This window comes from Neofelis nebulosa, chromosome 3, assembly GCF_028018385.1.
Source record: "Neofelis nebulosa isolate mNeoNeb1 chromosome 3, mNeoNeb1.pri, whole genome shotgun sequence".
Lineage (NCBI taxonomy): Eukaryota > Metazoa > Chordata > Mammalia > Carnivora > Felidae > Neofelis > Neofelis nebulosa.
This window is the reverse complement of record NC_080784.1, coordinates 70190730-70217904: the sequence shown is the minus strand read 5'-3', so window position 1 is coordinate 70217904 and position 27175 is coordinate 70190730. Positions and strand designations below refer to the sequence as shown.

Sequence of the window (27175 nt, the reverse complement as noted above, 5' to 3'; positions counted from 1 at the left end):
GAGTGATCACCTTTAAATTTGGCACGTTTGTGCGTCTGGGGATGGTACTGGATCTAGTGTGAAACTGGCACTTTTCCATGTCCTTAATCTCCTGGTCATTAAAGTCTCTGAAGGTGGCAGTAAGCATGGAAGGCAGGAGAGGAAAGCTTTCCCTGCAGCAAGCTACAAATAAGCAAAATAAAAACCTTAGAGGATTTATCGCCTCTGGAGCCAAACCCTGGGTTCAAAATGAATGCCCACTACAGCCCATGCCTGCGGGCCAGACTTCTGCTCCGGGTCAACTTTCAGCCCCCTCGGCCTCGGCGTGGCGCCATGAGTCTGAGAGGGGAGACTGGACTATGCAGTGTCTCCCTGGAACCGGGTGGGATGTGGGTACGCGGCACGGCGTGAGACAGGGAAGGGGTGGGGAGAGGAGAGCCCTACGCTTGCACCGGGGCACCGGGACTCGCGTCGCCCCCTCGGGGCCAGGTGGTGCGGGACTCCAGGCAGCTCAGCCGAGGGCGCTGCGACCCTCCGGCGGCCCGAGCGCCGGCCTCACCTGGCGGCGACCGAAGGTGCTGCTCCGGCGGGAGGGCGCGGCCGACGGCCGGGCGCAAGGAGCGCGAGGAGGCGGGACCGAGCGCGACGGGGACGCCCCGCCCCCCGATGATGCGGCGCCAGCCGACTCGCCTCCGCCTTGTCACTCACTCCTCACCATGGTTGCAGCACAAAGCAACAAGCCCCGGAGGCCGCTTCCTCCCTGAGGAGCGGCTCCGGCGGCCGGAGAAGGCGCAGGAGGAGGAAGAGGCGGAGGAAGCGGAGGGGGAGTCGCCGCTTCCCAAATACTCTCTCCGAGGGGGCTGTGCGCGGCTCTCGGCTCCTGGCCCTCCGCCCTCGGACGCCCGCCGCCGGGAGTCCGGACCTGGGCTGCCCGAGGCCCCCTCTTCCCCCTCCCCCGCCCCGCGCAGACCGGGAACAAAGTTGCCGAGAGCGACTGGGCCGGAGGTCTGCAGCCCCGGCCGGGTGCTCTGGCCGCGGCGGCGCCGGCGCCGGGGCAGCTCCGCTCCGGGCGCGCTGATGGGGGGAGGCGGTGGCGGCGGAGCCCACGGCGGCGGCCCGAGCAGCAGAGGCGGCGGCGGCGGCGGCGGCGGGGCGGCCCGAGGGGATGCAGCAGCAGTCGGGAGGGACGGCCGAGCCCAATAGACGGAGACTAGGAGCGGTGGCGGCGGCGATCGGGCTTCGCAGCGCCCGGACCTGAGCCAGTCGTCCCGACGGCGGCTGCGGCGCCCAAGTGCCGGAGGACTGGGGACGCGGGAGATCCGAGTGCTTCGCGGAGACTCCCGGGCGGCGGCGTGAGCCCCTGAGAGGAGGGGGCAACCCTCCGCGCCGGAGGGGAGAGGAGGCCCCGTCTGCCTGCAGCCTTCCCCTTCTTTACTGTCGCTTGTACCTCCCTAAAAATAACTCAGGCCCGCTGGGGCCAGGAGGAGACGCCACTGTCCCCGGAGTGGAGCCGGGGGAGGCGTGTCGAGCCAGGCCCGGAGGGAGCCGGGCGCGCCAGGAAGCCTTTCCCGGCTGAGCGGCGAGGAAGAAGAGGAGGAGGAAGGGGAGTTCCCGGTCGCGGAGCGCCCGCAGGGACCCTCCGGGCCGCGGGGCTCGGGAGCTGCGCGCTGCCCGCCCCCTTCGCGCGGCCTCGCTCTCCCGCCGGGTCTCCTGAGCGCCTGTCCCGCGCTCCGGGCCGCCGGGCCCAGCGGAGCCGCCCCCCCGTAGGCCCCGCCGCCGCCGCGGTTTGGCTTATTAGCCGCCGGCGGGCGGGCAGGCGGGCGGAGCGCGCAGGGCGGAGGCAGCGGCTGCGCTGGGCCGGGAGGAGGCCGACGAGGGTGCGGAGCGGCCCCGGCCGGGCCCACGGGGGGAGATGGCGTCCTACGTGGATAACAGCTTCCGCCAAGCGGTGATGAAGAACCCCGCCGAGAGGACCCCCCAGGTGAGACTCGCCGGGACTTGGCTGGATTTGTGCCTCGCAGGCTGCGCCCTTTCCCGTTCCAGTCTCCCCTTCCTGACACGGTTGGCCCCGCGCACCCCACTTCTCGCATTAGGACCCCTAACTTCCCATGGCATTTCATCTCTGTATCTTTTCCCCTGGTCGTCCTGGGTTTATTTTTCCCTCTCCTCGATATTCTCCTTTTCTCTGCCCTCCCCATTACTGACCTTCCCCCTACGTTTGCTAGGCGGAGGAGGGAATTCTCCAATTAGCTTCTCCTCTTCCCAGTGGTACACTAGGGCTTCTGAGTCTCGGGGGGGAGGGGGGGACTCACCTCCCTGTGGCCAGCTACTCCTGCCGCCCTGGCTGCAGGCCCCTTTCCTTCCCAGGCTTGTGGCCCCCTTTGCCTTTAGAGTTCTGTGGTGTTTGGAAAGGTATAGGAAGGAAACTTGTATGGCTCTGCGAAAGACTAATCCGTGTTGACCTTCTAAAGTAAAACATTGGGATGTTTGTGTATTTAGTATTTTGCTTCTTTGAAAAAGGGATGCTGCTTTCCAGTGCAGGGGAAGAAAAGTTGATTAGCTAGCTTAGTGCCTTTGGTTTAAATTGCGGGCATAACTGCAGAGCAGGCATATTCAGATACACCCCCGGAAAGGGCACCCTGCGGATTCTTTTGGTGTTGCACAACCTTGTCAGAATTAGATAAGTTTGTTAACCTTTATACGTTCATTTACCATCGGGCTTATTTTTCCTTTTTCTTTAAGTGGAGTTGTTGCTGATGGTGTCGGATTTGGTCGCTTCAAGTTGGACTAGAGAGGGGGAAATTGTATAAAAATGTGGTGGTTAGATTTTTTTTTTTTTTTTTTTGCTTTTAGTTGCTGACTGGCTAATGACGCATATTCCTAAGCATTGGGATGGTAACTACAGGGGATCCTGCTGCCAACCCTCTTGTCAAATAAGCCCTCTGATCCTTGGGACCATCAGACATTTAGGATCTGATGCCTGAAAGAGTTGCTTCGCTGGTTAGGTGTTGGACGCCATCTGTTCATACCCAAATGCTCTCCTTCTCTGATGTTGATTATTATTATTTAATGTGGGGAGAACAGAATAAAATAGAATCTTTCACTGGCTGCCATTGGACAAGGCCCAAGAATGGCACCTGGTACCGTTTCTGATTTTTCATTTTTCCTGATGGAGCCATCACATCTGGGGGATCATAGATCACACATATTTACTAAAAGAGTGGAAGATGTGTGATAATTTTACGAGAATATTCATTTCACTGTGTCTCCGGAAAGTTCCAATTCTAAAGGATTATTTTATCAAAACCAAGCAGTGTCCTGCTTTGATCTTGTCCCTCCCTGGGTGTTGCACTGCCTCCCATGTGCCTTCCTCTACTGTTTGTTTTAAAATTGTCAATTGAATCAGTCTTCTGCATGTGAAAATGCATGTTGTGTGATGGAAAAGCAAATTTCAGTGAGATATGTCAATTCCTTTCAGTGTTTGAAGTGCCAAATGAAATCATACAAGTTGAGAATATTACAACCCAGCAAGGCAAGTTGAGAATATTAGAACCTAGAAAGGCGGGTCAGAAAATGATGTCATAGGCCTTTAGTGGAAATTAGAAGGTGGGGGGTGGGGAGAGTTGTGCCTTTAGTTGATTAATTAGAATACCAATGACTTAAAACCTATCAGTTGGGGCGGGAGGGGGGGCACCAAAAAAGACTGGAAGAGACAAAACCTCCACTGTGAAAGCATGTGGATTGTGTCAAATAAACTGTTAAACTTTCCTCTTCTTGTGCCAGTTGTGTAGAATAGAGTAAAAACTGACCGAGCATAGAACTTGGCCTGATTCAGACAGAAGTGGGCCAGTTACTACTAACACTGCAAGATGAAAGCTTCATTGATAATCTGAAAGCACATTTCCCTCCACCAAACCTTCATAGGAAAAGTAAACACAGAGAAAGCTATCAAACATTTTGAACATTGTTAAGTATCAGCCATATTAACTTTGATGTTCATTTGGTTATTACTAACACAAACGTCATGTTTGCTTATTATTGTGTTAAAGAGAAAGTAGCTTGAAATGTGAATGTTTTCCCATCCTTACCTGGCTTGTCAAAAATAATCTTGGGGGCGCCTGGGTGGCGCAGTCGGTTAAGCGTCCGACTTCAGCCAGGTCACGATCTCGCGGTCCGTGAGTTCGAGCCCCGCGTCAGGCTCTGGGCTGGGCTGATGGCCCAGAGCCTGGAGCCCGTTTCCGATTCTGTGTCTCCCTCTCTCTCTGACCCTTCCCCGTTCATGCTATGTCTCTCTCTGTCCCAAAAATAAATAAAAAAGTTGAAAAAAAAAAAATTAAAAAAAAAAAAAAATAATCTTGTAAAAGTTTGATATGTGCTCAAAAGTAAAAAAGATGTTTTGGTAGAAGGTGCTTTTTGTATTGAGTGCTTTGTTAAGGACCGGAAGTTATTTTGTACTATTTTCTCATTCATGCTTGAGAGTTAGACTTTTGTAATATGAAGAAAACAAATATATTAAATAAACTTGGTATCATGAAAAGAAGGATGTGAATTAGGAAAGTTTTGCTGTCATGCTTCCTTCTGTTTTTCGGGATAGACTTGATAAAGGAGTTCATATGATTTCTCATTACAGGCAAAAGGAAGATGCTATAAAAGAATAGAGGAAATACATAATTTTTTTGTTGTTAAATTCAGGTTTTTTTGGTTTTGTTTTAAACCCCATTATCCCAGTTTCTCTCTCAAACTCTTGAAGGCATAGCTTTGTATTTGGGTCAATCAGTTGCCTACAAGTTAATAGTGATGTTACTAACGTAACCTAAGATGTTAACTAGAAGAGAATTTGGGGGTGGGGAGAGTCCCAGTATAAACATAGAGACTGCAAATTAGGGAGCTTTTCATGCACACCTGAAAAATAGGAACCTATTTAGCCACATCATTAGAGAGGCAGAATGGTAAGGTGAAAAAAAAAAGAAAAGCCACCTGAATTTTTAGCCAAATCATGCATAGATTTAAGAGGCTGTCACTCTTTCATCTGATATTCTGAGAGGATGAAAAAATCTTTGATCCAGTGTGTGTCCCACATTATGTGTCTGGAAACCTGGCTAAATTTTAGTCAATGGGGCACTGTATTCTAAATAACCCCTTGAAAATAATGTGCACTAAATGTTCTATTGATATTTTTCAGGGCACCTCTGTTGAAAAACAGGACTCTTAAGTAATTGCTTTATTAAACTATTTGGGTTTATGCTTTAATCATTTAAATGAGAAGCTTGGTCACCAAAGCAATTTAGTAAAGTAAAAGATGTAAATAAATTGCAAGCAGCTTTATCCCCCAAGGCTTTAAACAATAAAATGCGTTTTCTAAACCATTTTATTAACCTGTTGAGTTCAGACCCTTTGTAGTTGCTTCTGTAGTGTTTATGTGCATGTTTTTAGTTTTTCAGGTGAAACATCTATTGCCTTACTGTTTTCTTTCAAGATCTAATTTAGTGTGTTTTTAGATAGTTATAAAAGTAATTTTTTAAAATGGTATATGTAAAACAGCCACATCTCATTTCTTCCTAGTTAATAATATTACTTTGTCCTCACTATTGAAATTTTTTGGGCTCTTGCACCTTTCGATTTGATGTTAACTCATGAATTTTTCAGCTGAGAGTTCATAACAGTGTTAAGACTTAATTCTTCGCAAAGTCACTTAGTCATAATGAGAGGGCTGAAAAAATACCTTTTGCCCAGAGAACTTTAAATTATGAGAATCTGCACAAAAGAATATCTCTGGTAAATATTTAACTTTTAAATCTAGTGGGAAGAATTGTGTTTATTACAGTTACATTTTCCATTTGAGGTTCTTTTTATCATTGTTTATGAGCAGTTTCATATTTTCATTTGATAACTTACACTTTGATTATATTTTAGCTCATTTCGGGGCTCTAGTAATAAATATTTGGTCCTTATGTAGTTTTTGTTCAAAAAACACAACTAAATGATTTTTGTGCAATTAAAAAAATTTTTTTAACGTTTACTTATTTTTGAGAGATAGAGACAGAGCACGAGTGGGGAAGGGGCAGAGAGAGAGGGAGACACAGAATCTGAAGCAGGCTCCAGGTCTGAGCTGTCAGCACAGAGCCCCAGGCGGGACTCCAACTCACGGATCATGAGATCATGACCTGAGCTGAAGTTAGATGCTTAACTGACCGAGCCACTCAGGTGCCCCGACTTTTGTGCAATTTTGAAAAGCATGTTTCACTAAGTAATGCGTGTTTGGCCATAAGCATTTACCTTTTCTAACAATGATATTTGAATTTGTAGGTTAAAAAATATACACATTTTTAACTGAAATACTAATTTCAGACTGTATTAGCATGTGACTTTGAACGGGTGAGTACTTAAATTTCTGGTAAAAATTAACATTCTTTTGTAATATTAGTAGAAACTTAGTTGCCTTCACATAAGCTTTTAAACATTTAGTAATTAACAGTTCCATAATTAGCTTTGCATATCTTGGCTGAGGTTCAAAATGAATGTCTCCAACTGCATTGCTGTATGTGGACTGGTTTAATGTAGTTCTTCTCAGACCCTGGGCTTTAACAGAACAGTTACAAAAAATAATGATAAAATAAAACTAAGAAAAGCAAGAGGACTACTCAGTTGCTAACTTGTTTCATTTTTTCCCTTCAAGAAAGGATGTAAAACAACAAAATAAGCCATAACCTTCTATTATCATTTTATTAAAGGTCTTGCCCTTTAATAAGAAAGGGAGGATACACTATCATTCCAAAGCTTAGTTCTTGAAATCAAAAATTCTTTGATTCATAAGAAAACTACCTATTGGTGGTTTTACGGTTTTTAATATTTCTGTGGGTGTGAAAACAACTTTAGGTGGATTTTGTGGGGAGTTAAATGATAACATGAGGTCTACCTTTGGTGATATTTGAAATTCAAGTCACATATAGTAACAGTGGGATATAAATTGACTATCTGAAGTAAGGATATAAAAACCTTTTAAAAACACAGACTGTGCTTCTTATTTGAAAACTTGTTTTTTAGTTACTTATTTTGTAGAATAAGTTTTATAGGTAAAGAAGAATTGTAATTACCTGAAGTAACTTTGATCTAGACTAGAAAGATAAGGAAATGTGGTGATAGTTCTTTGATATCTGAATTTTATGAGCCATTCCCTCTCCTCACCCTGTTTTTGGCACCAGACAATTCTCTCATCTGTAAATGAGGATAATAGCTTCCTGAGGTTGTTTTGTGGATTAAGTGAAAGAAAGTACACTTACTATTTAGTGCAATATCTAATAGTAGTTATCATTATGGCACATTAAAAAATTTTTTTTTAATGTTTATTTTTGAGAGAGAGGTAGAGACAGAGCATGAGTGGGGAGGGACAGAGAGGGAGGGAGACACAGAGTCCAAAGCAGGCTCCAGGCTCTGAGCTGTCAGCACAGAGCCTGATGGGAGGCTCCAACTGTGAGATCATGACCTGAGCTGAAGTTGGAAGCTTAACCAACTGAGCCACTCAGGCGCCCCTCATCGTAGAACATTTTAATGAAATACTTTTTACCAGACCTTAGGAATTCAAAGATGAGATGAGACATCTGTCCCTCAGGTAACTCACCAGTGTATTGTATCTTTTAAGTAGGATGTGATTCATCAGTGCCGTAGCAGATGTCCTATGCCAAAACTGAAGAGGCTGTGGGCTCTCTGGATGAGATGTCCTGTGCTAACACTGAAGAGACTGTGAGCTTTTTAGACAACCATGTAGTGAGTCTTAGGGTAGTAGGAATTTACCAGTCAGTGGACTAGGGGGCATGCAGGCTATTCCAGACTGACCTGCTGTCATACAAGTAGCACATGTGGTTGTAAGAAAATACGTATAGGCCTTTGTTCCCTGTGCTTGGAGCCACGGGAGTGAATAGGAGGTGAGGAGTTACTTCACTGGAGTGTAGATGGTTGTGGTTGGAAGGAGAGGAGAGGAGACCAAGAATTTTGTTAAAGGCTGAGAGGTCTGTTCTTCAGGCTTGAGGTAGTTGGGAGCTTGATATACATGGTGGAGACAGAGTAGAATTATTGCAGTAGTAGGATTTGTTGGACAGGCTGGCTGAATGAATGTGTGCACATTATATCAGCTACTAATTGCATCAGATGATGTGCACACGATGCTAGCTACAGCCTAATCACGGCAAATGGTAATGATCAACATTTCCTAATTCATAGGAAAAATTTCTAAGTTGCTAAATTTTTTTTATTAATAAAATATTTTTAACTTATACTTTTTTTCCTTTAAACTTTGATATCTTCTACATTTTGGAATCTAAAAAAATTTTTTTTGTTTATTTTATTTATTTTGAGAGAGAGAAAGAGAGCAAGTGAGGGAGGGGCACAGAGTGAGGGGGAGACAGAATCCCAAGCAGGCTCTGTGCTGTCAGGGCAGAGCTGACATGGTGCTCGAACCCACGAAGTGTGAGATGACCTGAGCCAAAGTCAAGAATCAGACGCTTAACCAACTGAGCCGCCCAGGTGCCCCTCTACCTTCTGGAATCTAATGTAAAATATCTGATTTATCATATGCTGAATAGGTTAGTATTTCTTAATTTGTAATGATGTGATTTTTAAGCATTCTGTCCTTTGGAAGAGATTAATATCTCAATTTAAGAAGGAAAAACGGATTTATTTATATAAAAATGCACCATTGACTTATGATGGCACAAGGTAATGATTGTAGTAAGTGTTTGAGAACAGTTCCTTACTCCCCATACCATTTTTGTTTCAATAGGTTGATGTTGATAAGTTAGGTAGGAGAAGCCAGTTATGGTACATATTATTGCTCTTTTGTAGCATTGCCAGAGATTGAGTTAGTCAAAATATGTATAGTAGTTATAATGTCGGCCTTTGTGTGGAGAAAAACAAGCTGATTGCTACTTTATTTAGGCTGTTAGGATTTTACCTTTTCAGGAAAAAAAAAAAAAATCGTCTGGTCCCACATGCTAATTAACCACTACTTTACCGAACTGATTACCTTATGTGTTTCTTGTTGTACTCAGGTGTTTCCTTTTCTCCTTCAGTTTGTGAAAGGGTTACCTTTGTGGTCCTGGTGGGCTTAGTTTTTGTGGGGTGGGAAGTTTAGTTCTTGCATTTTAAATTGTCTTGGCTCCACAATTTCTGTGCTTTCACATCCTTAATCATAAAAAGTGTTTTGGAGGAGTTGGCATTTGTGACCTTGAAGGGGAACTTTGTTTCGTCATTGGAACCAAACCCTCTTTCTCCTTGCTGTAGTTTCTCATTGCTTGTCTTCTTGCAAGTTGAATATCATAAATTGTGGGTGTTTAGGATTTCTCAAATACCTTAATATGAGCTAAATGAATTGAGATAAAAATGTATATTTTGATCCTATTAACAGTTGGTAGTTTAGTTGACAAACCAACACTCACCATAATAATTGGCCCTTAGCACTTTCCTGTTCTTCTCTAGCTCATGGTATTTGCTGCCACCCAACATAAAAGCTACTAAGAACAGATGAAACCCTAAAGAAGAATTAGCCACTAGCTGGTTATTCTGAAGAGACCTGGTAGTAACTTTTTGAGAAGCTACCTAGCAATCAGTGGATCTGAAGGGTTGAGGCACACTGATGATTATCTGATTTCTCCTGAGTATTCACTCAAGTAAAAACTCATTATCTTTTTTTTTTAAACTTGGTAGTTTCAGGTAATTGGTTCACATGTAGTTGTAAGAAATAATGCAGAGATCATGTGAACCCTTTACCCAATTTTCCCCATTAACAGCCTTTTGTGCAACTAGAATATCACAACCAAGATATTGGCATTCGTACAGTCTAGATACAGAACAATCCATCACCATGAGAATTCCTCCTGTTGCCCTTGTGTAGACACAATCATTCCCTGACCCTGCCTCTGTCAAGGACTAATCTGTTCTCCATTGGTAAAATTTTGTCATTTCAAAAGTGTTAAATACATGGAATCATACAATATTTGACCTTTGGGATTGGCTTTTTTTCACTCAGCATAATGAAAGCTTATTACCTTTTGGCTAAAATGAATTTCTACTATTGTCATTGAGTGGTTTGAGTTGTGTTCCTGAAATACCAAGGGAGTGGGAGTTAAAGTGGATTTAAATAGTGACAATGATGAGAAAATTCCATGTTAATATGTATAAAATAATAACCAAAGATTATAAGGTCTTGAATGAGCAAGAGTTGTGATGGTATAACACATTGGGATATTTCAATACATATAATTTCTTTCCATAAAATTTTTTTTGGGGGGGGTCATAATGGAAGTGGTAAATCTAACCATAGCTATCAATGATCCCTCATTAAACAAAACAAAACAAAACAACAAACCCTTGATCATCCCTAACTGAAGTGACATTTTTACAATTCAGAAGAAAGTCTAATGAATGTATTTACAAAGGAGTCCCAGTGGTCAGTTTGAAAAACAAAACAGAGTTATAACTTCTGAGGGAAAAATATCTATTAGCTCATACCAATATAAGTAAATAATTGAATAAATAGATAAGTGGGGGAGAAGAGATTGCTCTTTGTTACTGTAGAATTCCAATTAAAAAAAGTATTCAGAAAGAATGATGGAAATAGAAAATCACAAGTAGACAAACATCATAATAATTGTTGTAAGCAAGAATCCTCAGTTGATGTCAAAATTAGTGGGTGAAAATATGATGAGAGATATATATTGGATATTGTCAGAATATTTGCATAGTCTCAAATTATCTCCCCAAGATTAATTAATTAAAAGAGGAAATCAGGGGCTCCTGGGTGGCTCAGTCAGTTAAGCGTTCGACTTCGGCTCAAGTCATAATCTCATGGTTTGTGGGTTCAAGCCCTGCGTCAGGCTCTGTGCTGACAGCTCAGAGCCTGGAGCCTCCTTCGGATTGTGTCTCCCTCTCTTTCTGCTTCTGTCCCCCTCACGCTCTGTGTCTCTCACTGTCTCTCAAAAATAAGTAAACATTAAAAAAATTAAAAAAACCCAAAAAACAAAAGGAGAAATCAGTGCTTTCATAATGAGGAAAACTGGTAGACACTAAGTGAACCAGGTTAATCAAAGTTATATCACCAGTGTGAAGTAACAAAACTCAACTGAGTAAATTTAAGGATCTAATTGGCTTTATTGAATGGTTCTTGAACCAGGCAGCATCCCATCTAGCAAACAGGAAGGAGCTCCCAGAAGATGTAGAAAATAGAAGGGAGAAGGGATAATGAAAGCAGATTACTTCATCTTTCTCTGGAAGATGGAAAGGATCTATGTGGCAAGCTACCTCACTGGTGTTGACCAGTTAAGACTAATTATTAAGTCTTGGTTTGGTTACGTGGGTTTAGTGCAAGTGACTCCACTTTGGGCCTGTTGTTTCTTTTTAACCCCAGTAATAATAAGGCATATCATCCAACCTTATGCTACATTGAGAAGGGTACATTTGTGATAGTATTCTTACTAAAGTATTGTTACTTCAACCTAAATGTCAGAAAATATCAGGCAAACTCAAATTTTAGGACATTCTACAAAGTGTGTAGTGCTCAAAAGCGTCCAGAAATGCTGAAGAATTGTTATGGATTGAGTCTAAGGAAATGTGATAACTAAATGAGTTGTGAGATTCTGGATTAGATTCTGGACCAGGAAAAAAAAAAAATGGTACTAGGAAAGTTGGTGACATTTTATCAGTTAATTTTACTATGGTTATTTTATTTGTTAAATTATGGGAAGCTAGATGGATACATAGGATCTCTGAACTGTTTTTTTGTCTGACTTTTTTATTCTAAAGTTATTTCAAAATTAAGTTAAAAAAAGGCATAGCTTTTGGAGTTTTATTGTGACTCTGATAAGGGGCCTCAAATTAAGATACTTTGAAAAATCATCTTTTTCCTGATTAATGACTTAATCTTATTGAAGAGCCTAGTCCTTTCTAGCTAAATATTTTGTATGCTTTGGACCATTAATGATGGGGGTGAAGCAATATATTAGTTGGAAGAAATTTAAAGTGCACATACACACTAACGGAGAAGTGGACAAGAAGAGCTGAAATAAGTTTTTAACTGTTCACCTTTATTCCTATCTGAATCTTGTAGATATTCACAAAATGCCATATATTTTACCAGTTTTGAATGTTTCATAATCCTGAATTTTAGTGAATTTGTACATTTGGTATAAGAAAAAACGTAGGAAATAAAATATTCCATGTACATTAAGTACAATAGAAAAGAAATTGTGGTAGTAGCTTAAGGAAATGAGTCTAGGTGAAATTAAGGTTGTAGATTCTCTCCTTTCTCTTTTCCTTTCCTGTGAATGTAAAAATTATCTAAATTATTACTTTTGGTGGGCGTGGGGGGTGGAGGGAAGGAAGAGGCAAGGGTGTGTTTAAGATGGTCAGAGGCACTATTACTACTCTGGAGGTGATAATACTATCTAAGCTGAATGCGGTCTGTACCTTCAGTACTTTTTAGGACTTTTTGTCTTAGAATAAAAAAAAGGAATTTCTTTTAAATCAGTTCAAAGTAGAAATATCTTTACAAAAAAATTTTTTTTATTCATATGTACACCTTTGTATTTCAGTTATAAAGCCACCTTCTGCCATCCATCCCCTTTCCTAGCCCTCTTCTCCTTCAATTAGCCACTTACTTTTCCTATTTATTGTGGTAAATACTGAAGAATGCATGCTGTATTTGTATATTAAGTACTTTTTTTTTCTTCTGGAAAAAAAACTGGCACTGGAAGATTGGATTAAAAGTATGGCACCTAATATTTGAGATAACTACAAATAAATTATAAGTCTGAAATTATTTACTATTTTTAATTATAAAGATATAAACCACTTAGTTTCTGTATTTTAAGAGTTTTTATGTTTGATGTTTTCAGTAATAAGTTACATTTGAGGGCACAAGTGAAAAAGAAAAGAGTTGACTGGGCTTTAAAGTAACTAAAGTCTTCAAAATAAAAAATGTGAAAATATGTAGGTGTAGGCTAAACCTATTTATTTTAACATTCATTGAGTTCTGTATATATAACTGTATTATTCAAGCTATGATATGTTATGCAGTCTTGCAAACTCTTGTTTCTTTTAAGCTCACTCAAATTTATTAGAAAATACGTGGTGAAGTTGGAAATATTTGGCCATCTCAGTTACATTACTTATTGTATTAAGAAACTGCTTCATCAAATGTATACATTTCCAAACAACCAGAGAGGAGTTTTAAAAAGTTAAGAGTTTAAAATAATGAAATGCAGTAGCATAAAAAGCCAAGAATTGAGGTAAGGAGAATTTGACTGCCTTTCAGTTTTGTTCCTAATCTCCATTCATGTAGAGCTGGAAGAAATTGAGGAGCAAACTTGAGGGGGCAAATTTCATCTGCATACCTGTCCCTTGTCTTTCTATTTAGGAGACCACAAACTTCTTTTAGAGGCAGACAATGTAGGACCCAAAAGTTCGTTCCAGCATGAATCTCCAAATCCAATGATTGGGATGAATGGGAATTCCTATCTTGATTCCATTTTCTTTGGTATGGTTTAAATCTATATCACACAGAGAAAACTCTGTGTGGGAGGTAACATGGTAAAGTCATTTTTCTTTAGAAGTCCTTGTTCCCACTTTATGTATTCTGGGCTGGCTATTTTCCTTTGTACTTATACACTTATACATTTATATCTGTAACTGTATTCACAGAATAGTTGTTCTGAGTTCAGTTAGTGTTATTTCCTTCATGTGACCTAGTCCTTATGTATGATCTTGGATTTTGATGTCAAACTCCTTTGTGGTCTGGGGCTGGTTACCTAACTTTAATGGGTTTCAGACCTTTGGATTTAATGGACTATTAAAATTTCATAAAACACTGGGACACTGACATTGATTTGTCACTTATTTTGCCAGCTAAGCATGTTAAAATGAATGTAAACTTGTTCTCCACTATTCCTATTTCATAAAAGAAAGGACATTTTGATATAAAAATTGAAAATCACAGAATAAATTAATTTAGCTTTGTTTTATTATGTTACGGTTTGTCAAGGATTGATGAAAGTTTTACCTTCATCAAGGATTGATGGGTGTGTATGGTAATATTACCTCATATTGTGAAGATTAAATGTGTTCATGTATATTAAAGTTCTTTGACAGTCTCTGGCATAAATAATTTAATGAATAGTTAATAGTTAACAGTATAATACTTTAATGTTTGTTATTAATATTATTTTTCAATTAATTGGTATTCATTTACAATCCGATCTTTTCCCCTCAGATAATCTTTCTTTTTTTTTCTTAATGTTTATTTATTATTGAGAGAGAGAGGGAGTGTGCGCAAGCGAGGAAGGGGCAGAGAGAGAAGGAGACAGAGGATTTGAAGCAGGCTCTGCACTCAGTGCAGAGTTCGATGCAGGGCTCGAACCCACAAACCCTGAGACCATGACCTGAGCTGAAGTCGGATGCTTAACTGACTGAACCATCCAGGCGCCCCTCCCTTACATAATTTTTCATCATTAGTGTGCCTTATAGCTAATTCACCAAAGTGATTTGTTAGATGAGTCAATTTCATAGGCTTGATTCATAGCATAAATTGTGTTTGGATTGCATCAGTCTACAGGTAACCAAAAACTATACACATAGGCTTAGTTATGGTCTTATTTTTCTCCCACAACAAGAAATCTAAAGGTAGGTAGTGTAGGATTGGTCTAGATGCTCAGAGATGTCATTAAGGAAACTAGCTCAGTCTCCTACCAAATCCTACTCGTGATTTTGGTTTTAGTCACAAGATGACAGCTGCCCCACCAAGCAGAAGAGAAGGGAGAATGTTTTCTTGGTAAGAGCTCATCTTTCATTTGGAAGGAAAGCCCTTTCAAGGTACTTATCATTGGCCAGAGCTGTGTCACATGCCTACTACTAGTAGCAAAGGAGGCTGGGAATTCAAGTATTTTTGCTTTCAAGCCTCCATATTACAGAAAGGCAGGAAAGAAAGAGATTAAGATGAATGAGTGCTGTGAGCTGATAGTATTTGTCCAACTTACTTTGTGTAGGAAACAGATGATTCTAATAAGTTTATGCAGTAATTCTCTGGAGATCTCTTTGAAAATCTTACTGGATTATACAGCTACATTATTATAGTTACAGTTATGGAATCATACCGATATTTAACTGCTTGGTTCACTTATTAGGTATATGGTTATTAATTTTCTGAACTGCAATCTCTTATTTGAAAATAGAGATAAAAAATACCAGTGGGGTGAACCTTATATGTAAATATAAATACATAAAGTTTTTGATATTTATTGAATATCAATGCCACTTTTAAATGTAATCATTTCTATGTGGTAACTGTTGATTTACACATTGATTTAAAGTTATGGGGCGCCTGGGTGGCTCAGTCGGTTGAGCGTCCAACTTCAGCTCGGGTCACGATCTCGCGGTCCGCGAGTTCGAGCCCCATGTCGGACTCTGGGCTGATGGCTCGGAGCCTGGAGCCTGCTTCCGATTCTGTGTCTCCCTCTCTCTCTGCCCCTCCCCCGTTCATGCTGTGTCTCTCTCTGTCTCAAAAATAAATAAACGTTAAAAAAAAATTTTAAAGTTAAATGTAGGCTTACATTTCTCTTTTTTTTTAGTGTTTATTTTTTGAGAGAGAGAGAGAGAGAGAGAGAGAGAGTGAGTGAGTGAGGGAGAGACAGAGAGGGAACAGAGGATCCAGAGGCTCTGTGCTGTCAGCAGAGAGCCTGATATGGGGCTTGAACTCGCGAACTGTGAGATCATGACCTGAATCAAAGTCAGATGCTTAACCAACTGAGCCATCCAGGCACCTCTAGGCTTATATTTCTAAATTAGTTACTCTTGTTTCAAATTTACTCCATTTTTAAAATTTCAGAAATTTTCATTTTTTAACGTGCTCCATTTGTGTGTCTTATATTACTACATGTAGTAATACTTTGTTATTTTTCTGTGACTTTAAGGCTACAATTGTCATTCCTCCCAGAAGTTGAGTCATCACTTTATACATACATATACATTTGTATACAAAACATTTGTAAAAGATAGCTGTTTAGTTTTCTGTACTTTGTTGAGTCCATACGTCTGTCATAAACATGTCTTTAAGAAAAATGGTTTGACATTGAATGTTACACAAGACTAGTTTTGACACTAAAACTTTAAGTATGCAAGGTGTCCTTCCTTAGTGCAATTGTGTTTAGTTATGGGCTTTTTATGGTAGCATTCAAGATTTATATAGATAAATGGTGCTTATGTGTAGTGAGGTCAGTTAAACAATTTGCTGTCAGGAGCTAATGACTAGAAATGTTATTGGAAAGAGTCGTGGTTATTTGTCATTTAAAAATAGTGTGTGTTTTCATAAGTTACTTGTTTGAGGTGGGTGAGGTAGAGTGTAATGTCTGAAATTGGAGTCTGAGTTAGGACCCTGATTTCATTTAAACTGGATTAGCTTGCACTGTATCTATCAACCTCACTAGAGAGCTTACTGGTCAGGGACTTAACTATCCATCTTTCAAGCTCAGGACTTGGCATACCCCTTGGTGCAGAATTGGAGCTAATAAATACTTAATGACTTGATCTTTCTTTCCTGAGAGTTTGAGATACAGGGGGAAAAGTAATTAAATTCTTCCATATTAATAACAAGTTGAATAAGAGCTTGAAAAGGAGAAATAATTTTTGGTTCAGTTTCTGTAACACGTAAGTCCTCCTTTTTTATAGCAACATGTCCTTTGTGGGACAAAGTTATTTTTATTGAGTATCAGGCAGTTGCCTCCCTGTGAGACATCACTTGGTGTTAATATTTTAAACTGTCATTTGCATGGTGTTTTCATTGGCATTTAACAGAGAGTATAAGTTTTTTCTCTGGGTTCCTGGGACACTTTGTCCTATTATGCAAATTTATTACTTTGAGATTTTTGATTATTGTCAGGAACAGTAATTTAAATTAATGACAGACCCAAGTTACAAAATTAAATTCAGTTCGAGTATCTAGGGCTAATTTTCTGACTGTTACTAAGTAGAGATTCTAGCCTTGACCTATTTTAATAGATAAGACCATTTTTTAATTGTAGAATGACTTATATGCTAATATATTAACTTAAGGGGTGGTGTTAGGAATAGATTAAATATACTCTATTGAAATCTTACTCAACTTACTGATTACATATAAAACTCTAAGAAAAAGTAAGCTGTAATAAAATTTATTCTAAGTAAACTTGTTGTAGATTTTTAGCAAGAGACATTACTTAAATACATAGAGGAGTGTTTAACTTTCACTTCACTGTCTTCAGCTTTTCACCAGTACTTTATTTTTAATTTTGACATGTAACTTCTTCATGGAAGATGATGTGATTTCTGGAGTATCTGGAATGATTCCTAATCCTTAGAATGATTCCCTTACCTTCTGATGATGCCTAAAGTGACAATGAGAGAGAGAGAGAGAGAGAGAGAGAGAGAGAGAAAGAAGTGTTAGGAAAACATATCAGTATTGGTTCTTGGTATTGAGTGGAACCTTAGATCATTGTCCCACAGACCTGTAGATGGGCCCTGGGAAGCTTCTGAGGGGCCTTTGCAGAGGCCTGGAGATCTAGCCTAGCTTGCACACTTAAGTTGTTATTAGAAAAAGGAGATTCACTACTAAAAAAATGTTGAAAATCCCTGATCTAGTTTGGACTCCTGAATAGAGGAAATAAACAAGAGTAGTTCAGTGAATTTCTCCATGTCAACAGAGACAGAGCCAGCAAGCTCAAAAACTTAATCCTCTGCATCAGGGTGAGCAAACTATTGCCCTTGGACCAAATTCAACCCATAGCCTGTTTTTCTGTGTAAAGTTTTATTGGAACACAGCCATGCTCATTTTTTACATATTGTCTGTGGCTGTTTTCATGTTATAGAGGCTGAGTCAAGTAGCTGACAGAGACTATGTGGCCTGCAAAGCCTGAAGCATTTTACTGTCTGGCTCTTTACAGAAAAAGTTTGCCCTTTCCCTTAGACTTTCATCTATGTGAAAATGCAGATACTTTTGGAAGTGTGAGTGTGGGGTGATTATTCAGTACTGCTATCAGTTAAACCTCTGAGAAGTGGAAAGTTCCTTTTTAATATTTGATAGGGTGAGGAGTGGACCAAACTTTGCTATGAGAGTGTATTTTATAATTTTGAGGGGCTCTTTCTATTAATATAGCAATATCATCAGCAAAATTTTGTCTTTATTTCTAATTAGATGCCTTAGATTTAAGTGTGTGTGTTTTGTCTGTCGAGTATTAGATGACCACAGAGTTCTTTAGGAGCTGTTTATAATGTAGTTCTGAGCAGATTCAATTAAATGATTAGGTTTCCTGAATGGTCTGCTCTACAGCTTAGAGAACTTCAGAATGAAGAAGATGGGCTAGAAATATATATTGATTTGGTCAGAACATTAAGTCACCTGACTGTGATTTTTCTTTCTCATTTAGTATTATTGTAACTCAGCATTTGTTTATCTGTACAGTGATTTTTAGGAAATGTCAGTAAATTGCTTGAACTCTTTAGTGATTACAGTTATGAATGTTACAGTTACTATTCCATAGTCTATTGTTAGTCAATATATTTTTTTTAAATTGTTTAAAAATTTTTTTAATGTTTTTATTTATTTTTGAGAGAGAGATCAAGAGAGAGAGAGGGAGAGAGAGAACAAGTGGGAGGAAGGCAGAGAGAAAGGGAGACAGAATCCGAGGCAGGATCCAGCTGAGCTGTCAGCACACCCCGATGTGGGGCTTGAACCCACAGACTGTGAGATCATGACCTGAGCTGTAGTCAGATGCTTAACTGACTGAACCACCCAGATGCCCCTATTATTAGTCAATTTGTAAAATGAAAAACTTCAGGAACTTTTTGAAGAGTCACCCCGCATATTGTAAATTATTTTTCTTGGCACATGTCATATATTTTTAATTCTTGTTTATTTCAAGGTAAGATGACTTTATGGAAGTTTTGTTTTTTGTTTAACAGAAAACAAATTTTTTACCATAGAAATAAATGCTGTACTATTAATGAATGAAGTTGATGGAAATGAAGGAAATGAAATGAAACATTGATTTTCAGGTCTGTTAATCCATGAGCTTTGTGTTCTATTTCTTAAACACCTTTGTAAATAAATAAATTTATGTTAGACCTTTATTTTGCCGACTACACCCCTCAAAACTTAGGAACCATTCCAGTTGAGTACTTAGAAAGTTAACTGCTTGAGAGGTAAATTTACTCACTGATTCTTAGCAAGGTTATTTTCTGTTTGTGATGGAACATTTAATTACATGTTTCCCTTTTGTTATACTGAAAGTGTTAATTCCTTTATATTTTGCATATACTGTGAAGAAATATCTTGCTGACTGCCTTAGTGGTTACAAAAATGTGTGTTTCGCTGCCTTCTGGTTGGCTTACGGGCTTGAAGGATTGAATCATGCTAGGTTAAGAATTTCTAGTGTGTTCCATTCGCGGTGGGGAATCACTGGAGGCTTTTGAATCCAGGCAGTGAGTCAGGATAGTGCTTGAAGACAAACAATTCTGTAGTGTTAGGATGAATGAGAAAGTCATGGAGGACAGGAAAGGCATACCCTTCAACTAGACTGGTTGCACTGGATCAGACATTATGTGGGGATGGATCTCCATAGGTTTGGAGTGAAACAGACCAACTTGGGAGAGGACGAGGGACCAACAGTGGCTCAGGACTATGCTAGAAATCAGTGACTGTATTATTTTATTTTCTGTGACTGTTCTGAGTGATCAATTATGGTGTAAGAGCAAGATACATGACTGTTTTTGTATTTATATTAGGAGGATGTTAAGAGTAATGTCTTACTAATTTAGCACTGTGTGTTAACTATACTGAAATCAAAATCAAAACAAGACAATTAAAACAACTACAAAAAAGGAATAACATCTTACAATCCATTGACTGTAGACTCTGGGGATAAAGTAAATGAGGAAGTTTGATTTGTCAGGAAAGCCAAAGAGGAGTTTGAAGAGCGGTAGGGGCATGGAATATGGGTTCTTATTTATTTTATCTTGTGTGTGTGTGTCTCTGTGTGTGTGTGTGTGTGTGTGTGTGTAGCATTAAACACATGAAGTTTTTCTTTCCTGGATTGTCTCTTGGGTCCTCAGTGAGAACTTGCATCTGGCTTTAGGGCTCGCTCAAGGATTCAGTATGTCTTCTATACCTGCAAGCCTGTAATCATTTTGTTGAAGAGGTATCTTTATGCAGAGGAGTGAAGAGGAGGGACTCCCCCCACCCTAGTTTCACTATTATTTAAAACAGCAAAGGGGCGCCTGGGTGGCGCAGTCGGTTAAGCGTCCGACTTCAGCCAGGTCACGATCTCACGGTCCGTGAGTTCGAGCCCCGCGTCAGGCTCTGGGCTGATGGCTCGGAGCCTGGAGCCTGTTTCCGATTCTGTGTCTCCCTCTCTCTCTGCCCCTCCCCCGTTCATGCTCTGTCTCTCTCTGTCCCAAAAATAAATAAAAAACGTTAAAACAGCAAAAACGAAGCTTACTTTGTCAGTCTCATATTTTTTTCTTCCTATGTATAGCCACACAAGGGCTAGGACTTTTAATCATTATAATAAAGTATCTCTTGGTGATCTTTACAAATGGACTCTGAAAGGAGAAAAGAATTTATATTCCATAATAGTATTATTAGCATAACTGTTTATAAAATGTCTTAGAGACACTGGGTATAATATGTATTATTTTGTTTATCTGTTAGTGTTCACCCAATATGGTTTTTATGAGCCCTACAGTTTCACTCCTGGGAAGGATATATTTTTGTCTCAGTTTTGTCTAGGGGGTTTTGTCTAGGTTGTTTTCAGTTTTCCAGCCTGACTTTTTGGAAACTATGTCTGTGGTCTTTTCCTAGGTTTTTAAGAAATCTGGGGGTAGCTCTAATAAAATTTTCTTCCTGAATTTGTTGTTAAAAAGAGAAAACAAAGTGAAATGATTGAATTCTTTAAGCCTGTCACATATGTCAGGCCCTGTACCTGGCTCATGCTGTGTGCTCCATTAAGAAACTTTGTGTCCTACTCAAAGATACCCTAATTTACATTTAATTTGCAGCCAAGAATTGTTTTTATGGCTGTTTTATCTTATCTTATTTTTATTTTTTCTTATTTTAAATAGCTGTAGGCATATTATCTAAACCTTGAAATTGGTTTAGAGATACAACTGTTTACTTTTTATTAAGTTGTTTACCTTTCTCTGTCTCTGCATCCAAACAGAAACTAGCATGGGTTTATGATCTTTCCTCTTTGTAGTGTGCTATGGCATTGTCTTTAGTAGCTGTTAACTTCTTGGCAACTACACAAATAATTTTTAAATAATTAATATAGCTTGTACATCTATGGTAATAAATTACCTCAGTGTGTATAAAGAAAAGAGGCTATTCCTGTGGGATATGGGGGGTTATAAGTGAAATTACTTAGTTGAGAGTTTTTGCTCTAATCTGGTTTAGAGGAAGATACCTCCAAATTTGTAACAGTGTCTTGCAGTGTTTAGTGAAACTTTGTCGAAAATGCTAATGAAACATTATTACAAAGTATAGAGTCTTAGAACGCCTCACTCCAAATAAAAATGTTTCCAGTGTTTACTCTCCTTCAGCTACTTTTCCTTAGAGGATAATCAATTATTATCCCTTCAGATATTACCTCAGTTATTTTTGAAAACAATTAATGCAGTCTCCTGAAATGGTCAAAAACTAATTTAAAACTTCAAGCATATTATATGGTATTTTTTGCATTTCTACTTGTGATTTTTTTTTTTTTTAAAGGGAGTAGATGTCAAACCTATTGAATCACTTTTCAAGAAAACGACACCTACTCTCAAATTGGTTACAATAAAATACAAAATAGCATGGAGAAAAGAGAAAAAAAAGTAGCATCTCCAATAACTCTTTGAAAGTTTGATGGAAAGCAGTCCATAATTCTCATCAAGTTAGATGAAATTTTTTAGGAAAAATAAGAAAGATCTTACCCATAAAATCTGGGCCTTAAAAGGCGGCCTTTTGTATAACTTACAGTTTTCTTTATGTATGAATAGGCTAAATGACTTGCTGCAAAATGTCATTTACCCTATTTTTTGCCCATGGCTTAAAAACAAAGTGCCTAATCCCTAACAATATTTACACATTTACATGCCATGCTTCTTCTTCCTTTCTACTTTTAGGCTAGGTCCTAATTTCCATTTCTCTTCATTTTTACTTTTCTCAGTTGGTTATAAGATTAAAGGTACGAGAAGAGAAATGCTGTTTTGGACTATTTAGTTAGGATGGTATTTTAGAGGAAAAAAACTCCTGAGGCCTCATTTCTCATCGTCAAGTAGAACCCATTCATGTGGATGGTAATTGTCAAGAATGATACTTGTAACCACAAAGAACAATAATCTTGCATTATCTTCTGGGTAAACTGCTCATATGTTTGAAGTAATTCTGTAAAAAGCGAACTGTGGAGTTTGGGAAAGAAAACATTAGTTTGTTTTCCTTTACAGTTCTTCTTTCCATTCCAACTGCCATCCTTCTCAGGCCTTATCAGTGGTGTACAACTAAAGCTTTTGATTTCCTCCCTTTTTACCCATGTTAATAGCTCTTCATTTAATGCTACTCTCCTACACACATCAATTCTGGCCACTTAAGGACTAACTCAAAGTATTTCGTCCTTCATGAAGCTTTTTCTGGTCGCTTGGGCAAGAGGCTGAATTTTTCTTTATGGGATTTTTAATGTTTTTAGCTTGTGCATTTCTTTAAGGCATTTATCTTCTGGTAATTCATAATTATTAGCTGTACACATTTTTTTTTAATGTTTATGTATTTTGAGAGAGAGCAGGGAGGGGCAGAGAGAGAGAGGGAGACCCAAGATCTGAAGCAGACTGTCCTGACAGCAGAGAGCCCAATGCAGGCTCTGAGAACCACACGGTCATGACTGGAGCTGAAGTCTGACCCTTAACTGACTGAACCACCCAGCCCTAGCTGTGCACACCTTATCTCCTCTTTAAAAAAAAAAAAAAAAAAAAAAAAAAAATTTAACATTTATTTATTTTTGAGAGAGAGAGAGAGAGAGAGAGAGAGCGAGAGCAAGCACACACCAATAAGGGGCAGAGAGAGAGGGAGACCCAGAATCTGAAGCAGGCTCTAGGCTCCGAGTTGTCAGCCAGAGCCTGATGCAGGGCTCGAACCCACGAACCGTGAGGTGAGATCATGACCTGAGCCGAAGTCTAGCATTCCACCGACTGAGCCACCCAGGCACCCTCCCTTATCTCCTTTTTTAAACTGCAAAATTCCTTAAAGGTGAGATCTTATTGACGTTTGTGTTTCCATGGTGTTTTGTAAGACCTTAGCGTTTCATAAATATTTTAATATATGAAGTGTGTGTCAGACATTCTCCTAATAACTCAGTGAGTAGTACTGATGGGGCACAACCCAATCTGGTACAGTTTTAAAATTTAGCTCTTAGAAAATGATTTTTATTTCGTTGTAACATAATTCAGGTTTTTTGATTATCTTAAGACTGTGCCCAAATGATTCTTAGAATTGCCCGGTTAGGTGATAGTGCTTCAAATTTTACTTAGTCACCATGACGTGTCAGGCACAGAAGCAAGTCAAATGTAAAACCTGAATTCTAGGCATGACATTATGAATTCCTAAGTCCTGGACTTCAGTTTGTTGCCTTGGATTATATTTGGGTATGTATCCATTTACTTTCACTGGATTCCGAACTTTGTTTTATACATTTACCTTTTAACCTTCCTTAAGTTAGAGCAACACTATTTTACATTACTTATTCAGTCTCTTTAAGACCCAAGAAGAAAAAAAAAGAGAATATAAAAATAGTAATGAGAGTATTATTATTATTATTATTATTATTACTACTTGGCATTGATGTCACTCTAATGATGCCCCTCATTTTGGGGTCTGTAATTCTAATGAGGAAGAGTGGCTGGGAAAGAAGGATGGGTGTTACACTAGTCTCTGATTCTGTGTGTGACCTTGGTAACTTTCATTTGACCTTAGTTTCCTGGGATGTAAAATAGGATACACTGTCTGCCTAGCCTATTATTCAGGGTGGTTGTAAAGCTTAAATGAGTATAATATATTAGAAAGTACTTCATAAGTGGAAAAGTCTATGCTATGTAAGGCATTACTATCGCTGACAGAGCAAAGTATTAGTGTCAGTAGAAATTGTGAACCATTTATAAAGATAATAGACTAAGATCCTTTTAATATTTGGCTAGCAGCATTTATAGAAATATAACTCTTTTTGGTGTGTGTAAGGTAATAAAACCATGTTTTCAAATTAATTTTTTATTTGGTTGTCCAGGTTAACGCTTCTCCAGATCATTTTAGAGTTTTGTAAAGAGCTTTTCTTTGTTAAAGTATTTTCGGGCTTCAAAGAACTATTACGTAAAAACTCATCTACACCAATGTACCTCAAATAGTTTTGATCATTTTGAATAAACAAGCTGAACACAAAATTCTTCACTTTCAAGAGTGCTCGAAAGTGGCAAAGTTTTTCCATGTGTGTAACGTGCATATGTTCTGTTCTAAGGGTGTTTATCAGAATATAATTTTTGGAGTAAATTTTTGTAATTACATGTTATGAATGGATACAATTTTCTTTTCTTTTTTGATTAGTGAAATCTGTCATCATTTTGTATTTAAATTTGAATGCTGTTTGAACTTAGTCATATAGCCAGAAACTTGCATAATAGGGAGAAGAATGTGGAATAGAGATCTCATGGCTGTCTTTGAGGCATTTGAAGAGGAATTTGAATTACTTTCAAAATATAAACATTCAAATTCAAAGATACAACAGTAAATGGATATATTCCTCTATCTTTAAGTAGCAGTTGCTTTTAAAATGTAGCCCTTTTGAAAGTGCCCTATTAGCTGTTTCAGTTGCCTGTCAATGTAATAAGATATAAATACCTTGAGTTGTGTTGTTTGCTCTTCATTTTATACGTGGGGAGAACATAACTCAGAACTGCTGAGAAAAGATATAGAAAAGTAATTGATATTTATTAAGTGTCAGTTATGTGCTAGAAAGTCAACTAGGTGTTCTCTAAGTTTTTTTAGTTTTTTAAAAAACATCAACCCAATTAAGCCAGAGGTGCTGGCTTCAGTTTGAGATTCAAATAGGTTAAGTAATTTGCTTAAGGACACAGAACTGTCTGATTTCAAAGTCCATATTGTTTTTTCACTTTACTGTAAGTAAAGTATGGTAATACTGGATGTAACTGTCTGTATTATTGTAATAAGGACTTTTCCAAGATGCAGTTCTGATTTGCTTAGGATTTATTTTTTTATTCACAGTGCTTCAATAGATTACTTACACTTTAGAGATGGGCTTCAGCTATTAAAATTTTATTTTTTAAAAACAATTGAAGATACTAGAGGTATCTTATAACATCTAATATTTATTGGTTGTTAATTTTGTTAGCAGACACTGTGTTAAGGATGTAAGTAAATTATTATCTTGATGTCCTCTGACTGTCCTCTGACTTGATGTCCTTCTTCTGACTGTTTGCAATTGGTTTTTGGTTCTTAGCTTGTTTTGTTGTTGTTGTCATTTTTTAAATAGTCAAGTGTTGGAGATTTTTGCCAGTTAAAGAGAAATGTTAGTGATAAGTCTAGTTAAGAGTTCTTTGGTTTTTGGAATAGGCTAGCTGGAGGCCTTTCAAGTTTGTTCTGTATTGGGGAAAGTAACCAAGGTCTAATCAGCAGAAACACAACCAGACATCTGCTGGTTTGTCAGAATCACAGAATTGGCATGCCTCTCTATTTCCATTGCTTATGAAGTTTCAACATGGAATTACTTTAATATTTAGCCTTTTTGTGTAGGAACATAGCTGGGAGGCTCCGTTGTCAGTGCTGTAAAAAAAGCCAGGGGAAATGTTTGGGAGATTGCTACCAGGGACCCGATTTGAATGGGTTTTAGTCTTTGACGCTTAGCAGTTTGTGGGGTAAAACATTCCTGGCACTTCTGCTTTCCTAACTGTGGCCGTGAGGAGGGTCTTAGGTTGTAAGTGAACTAGCTGTGTGGCCACACTGATCAGAGAAAGGCTAATTGGACTATAATTTGACCAGAAGTGAGAAACAGCTATTCAAATATGCTGAGAATTCAATCATAAGACTCTATCTTGCACAGGTATACTTTAAGTTATCTGAAGTTATCTAGGACTGTACTTCACAGTTTCAACTACAAAATGAAGGACAGACTGCTGGATTGGGAATGTGAAATTTCCAGGATTCTTAAGTGCTTCTGAAATCCTAAAATAATTCCTCCAGATGTTCTAAGTTGTGTTGAGTGTGTATCTGTGTTTAAATGATGTTTTTGAGTCATTCATTTTCCCAGGACACGTGTCACTGTGTCTGTGGCAGGAAGTCCTATTTGTTTCTCATTGGCTCTCATAAGACATGGAAAATATCCGTACTTTAGGGATAGAAGAGTGCAACACTCCAGGACAGAAAGGTAGAGGGTTTTCAAAGGTGTAACAAGTTCTTGACTTTTTTTTAAATCTGAGTTTTCTCATTTACTCCTCTTTTTAAAAAAATAGACTTTCCCTTCCAAAACATTTTCTGTTCTCTCTTTCTTATACTCCTTATTTTCTTCTATTTTTGTGGGACACTGGAGTCAAAAAGAAAGGTTAAGTACATAGTCTCCTATGTGGATTGCTCATTATCTTCTGGTAATTGAAAGTTAACTTGCATTTTAATTGCACATGATAATGTTTTCTGTCTCTGGAATGTTTTTAGTGTTCCAAAAGTGTTTATAATTTGTACTTAAACTATATATTTTTAAAATCAGTGTTTTCAATATTATTTAGGTTTTTTTTTTTTTTTTTTGCATGGCTCATACATCAAAAAGTATAAGATGGTATACAGTGGAGAGTCTTACTTCCTCTTCCTAATTCCCAATGATTTAATGATAGTGGGTGATTTTAGTTGGTTGTTTATTCTTCCAAAGATTTTTCTTAAGCCATATTCAGAGCCATGTAAAATGTATTCCCCTGTTCCTAAATTATATCTATACATCTGCCCCTTGCTTATTTAAATAAAAATATAACTTGGGGATCTTTCTAGAACAGTACATGAAGAGCTCTCTTGTGTGTGCATGCCTATGTATGTGTGTTTAACTATTTCAGGCTATTCACCGTGCTGCAAAGAATATCCCTTACATATGTGATATGGTGTATT

The 27175-nt window shown here is 38.8% G+C and overlaps 1 protein-coding gene across 3 annotated transcripts in view; it reads left to right on the top strand.

Moving 5' to 3' along the window:
- The first annotated feature begins 1675 nt into the window (after window positions 1-1675).
- Window positions 1676-27175, top strand: part of RAPGEF2 (Rap guanine nucleotide exchange factor 2) — a 249805-nt gene continuing 224305 nt past the window's right edge. For all 3 annotated transcript variants that reach the window (XM_058721011.1, XM_058721007.1, XM_058721006.1), the window contains exon 1: window positions 1676-1960. In XM_058721011.1, coding sequence (XP_058576994.1) covers window positions 1892-1960 — 69 coding nt within the window. In that variant the 5' untranslated portion in view covers window positions 1676-1891. The remainder of the gene's footprint in view (window positions 1961-27175) is intronic.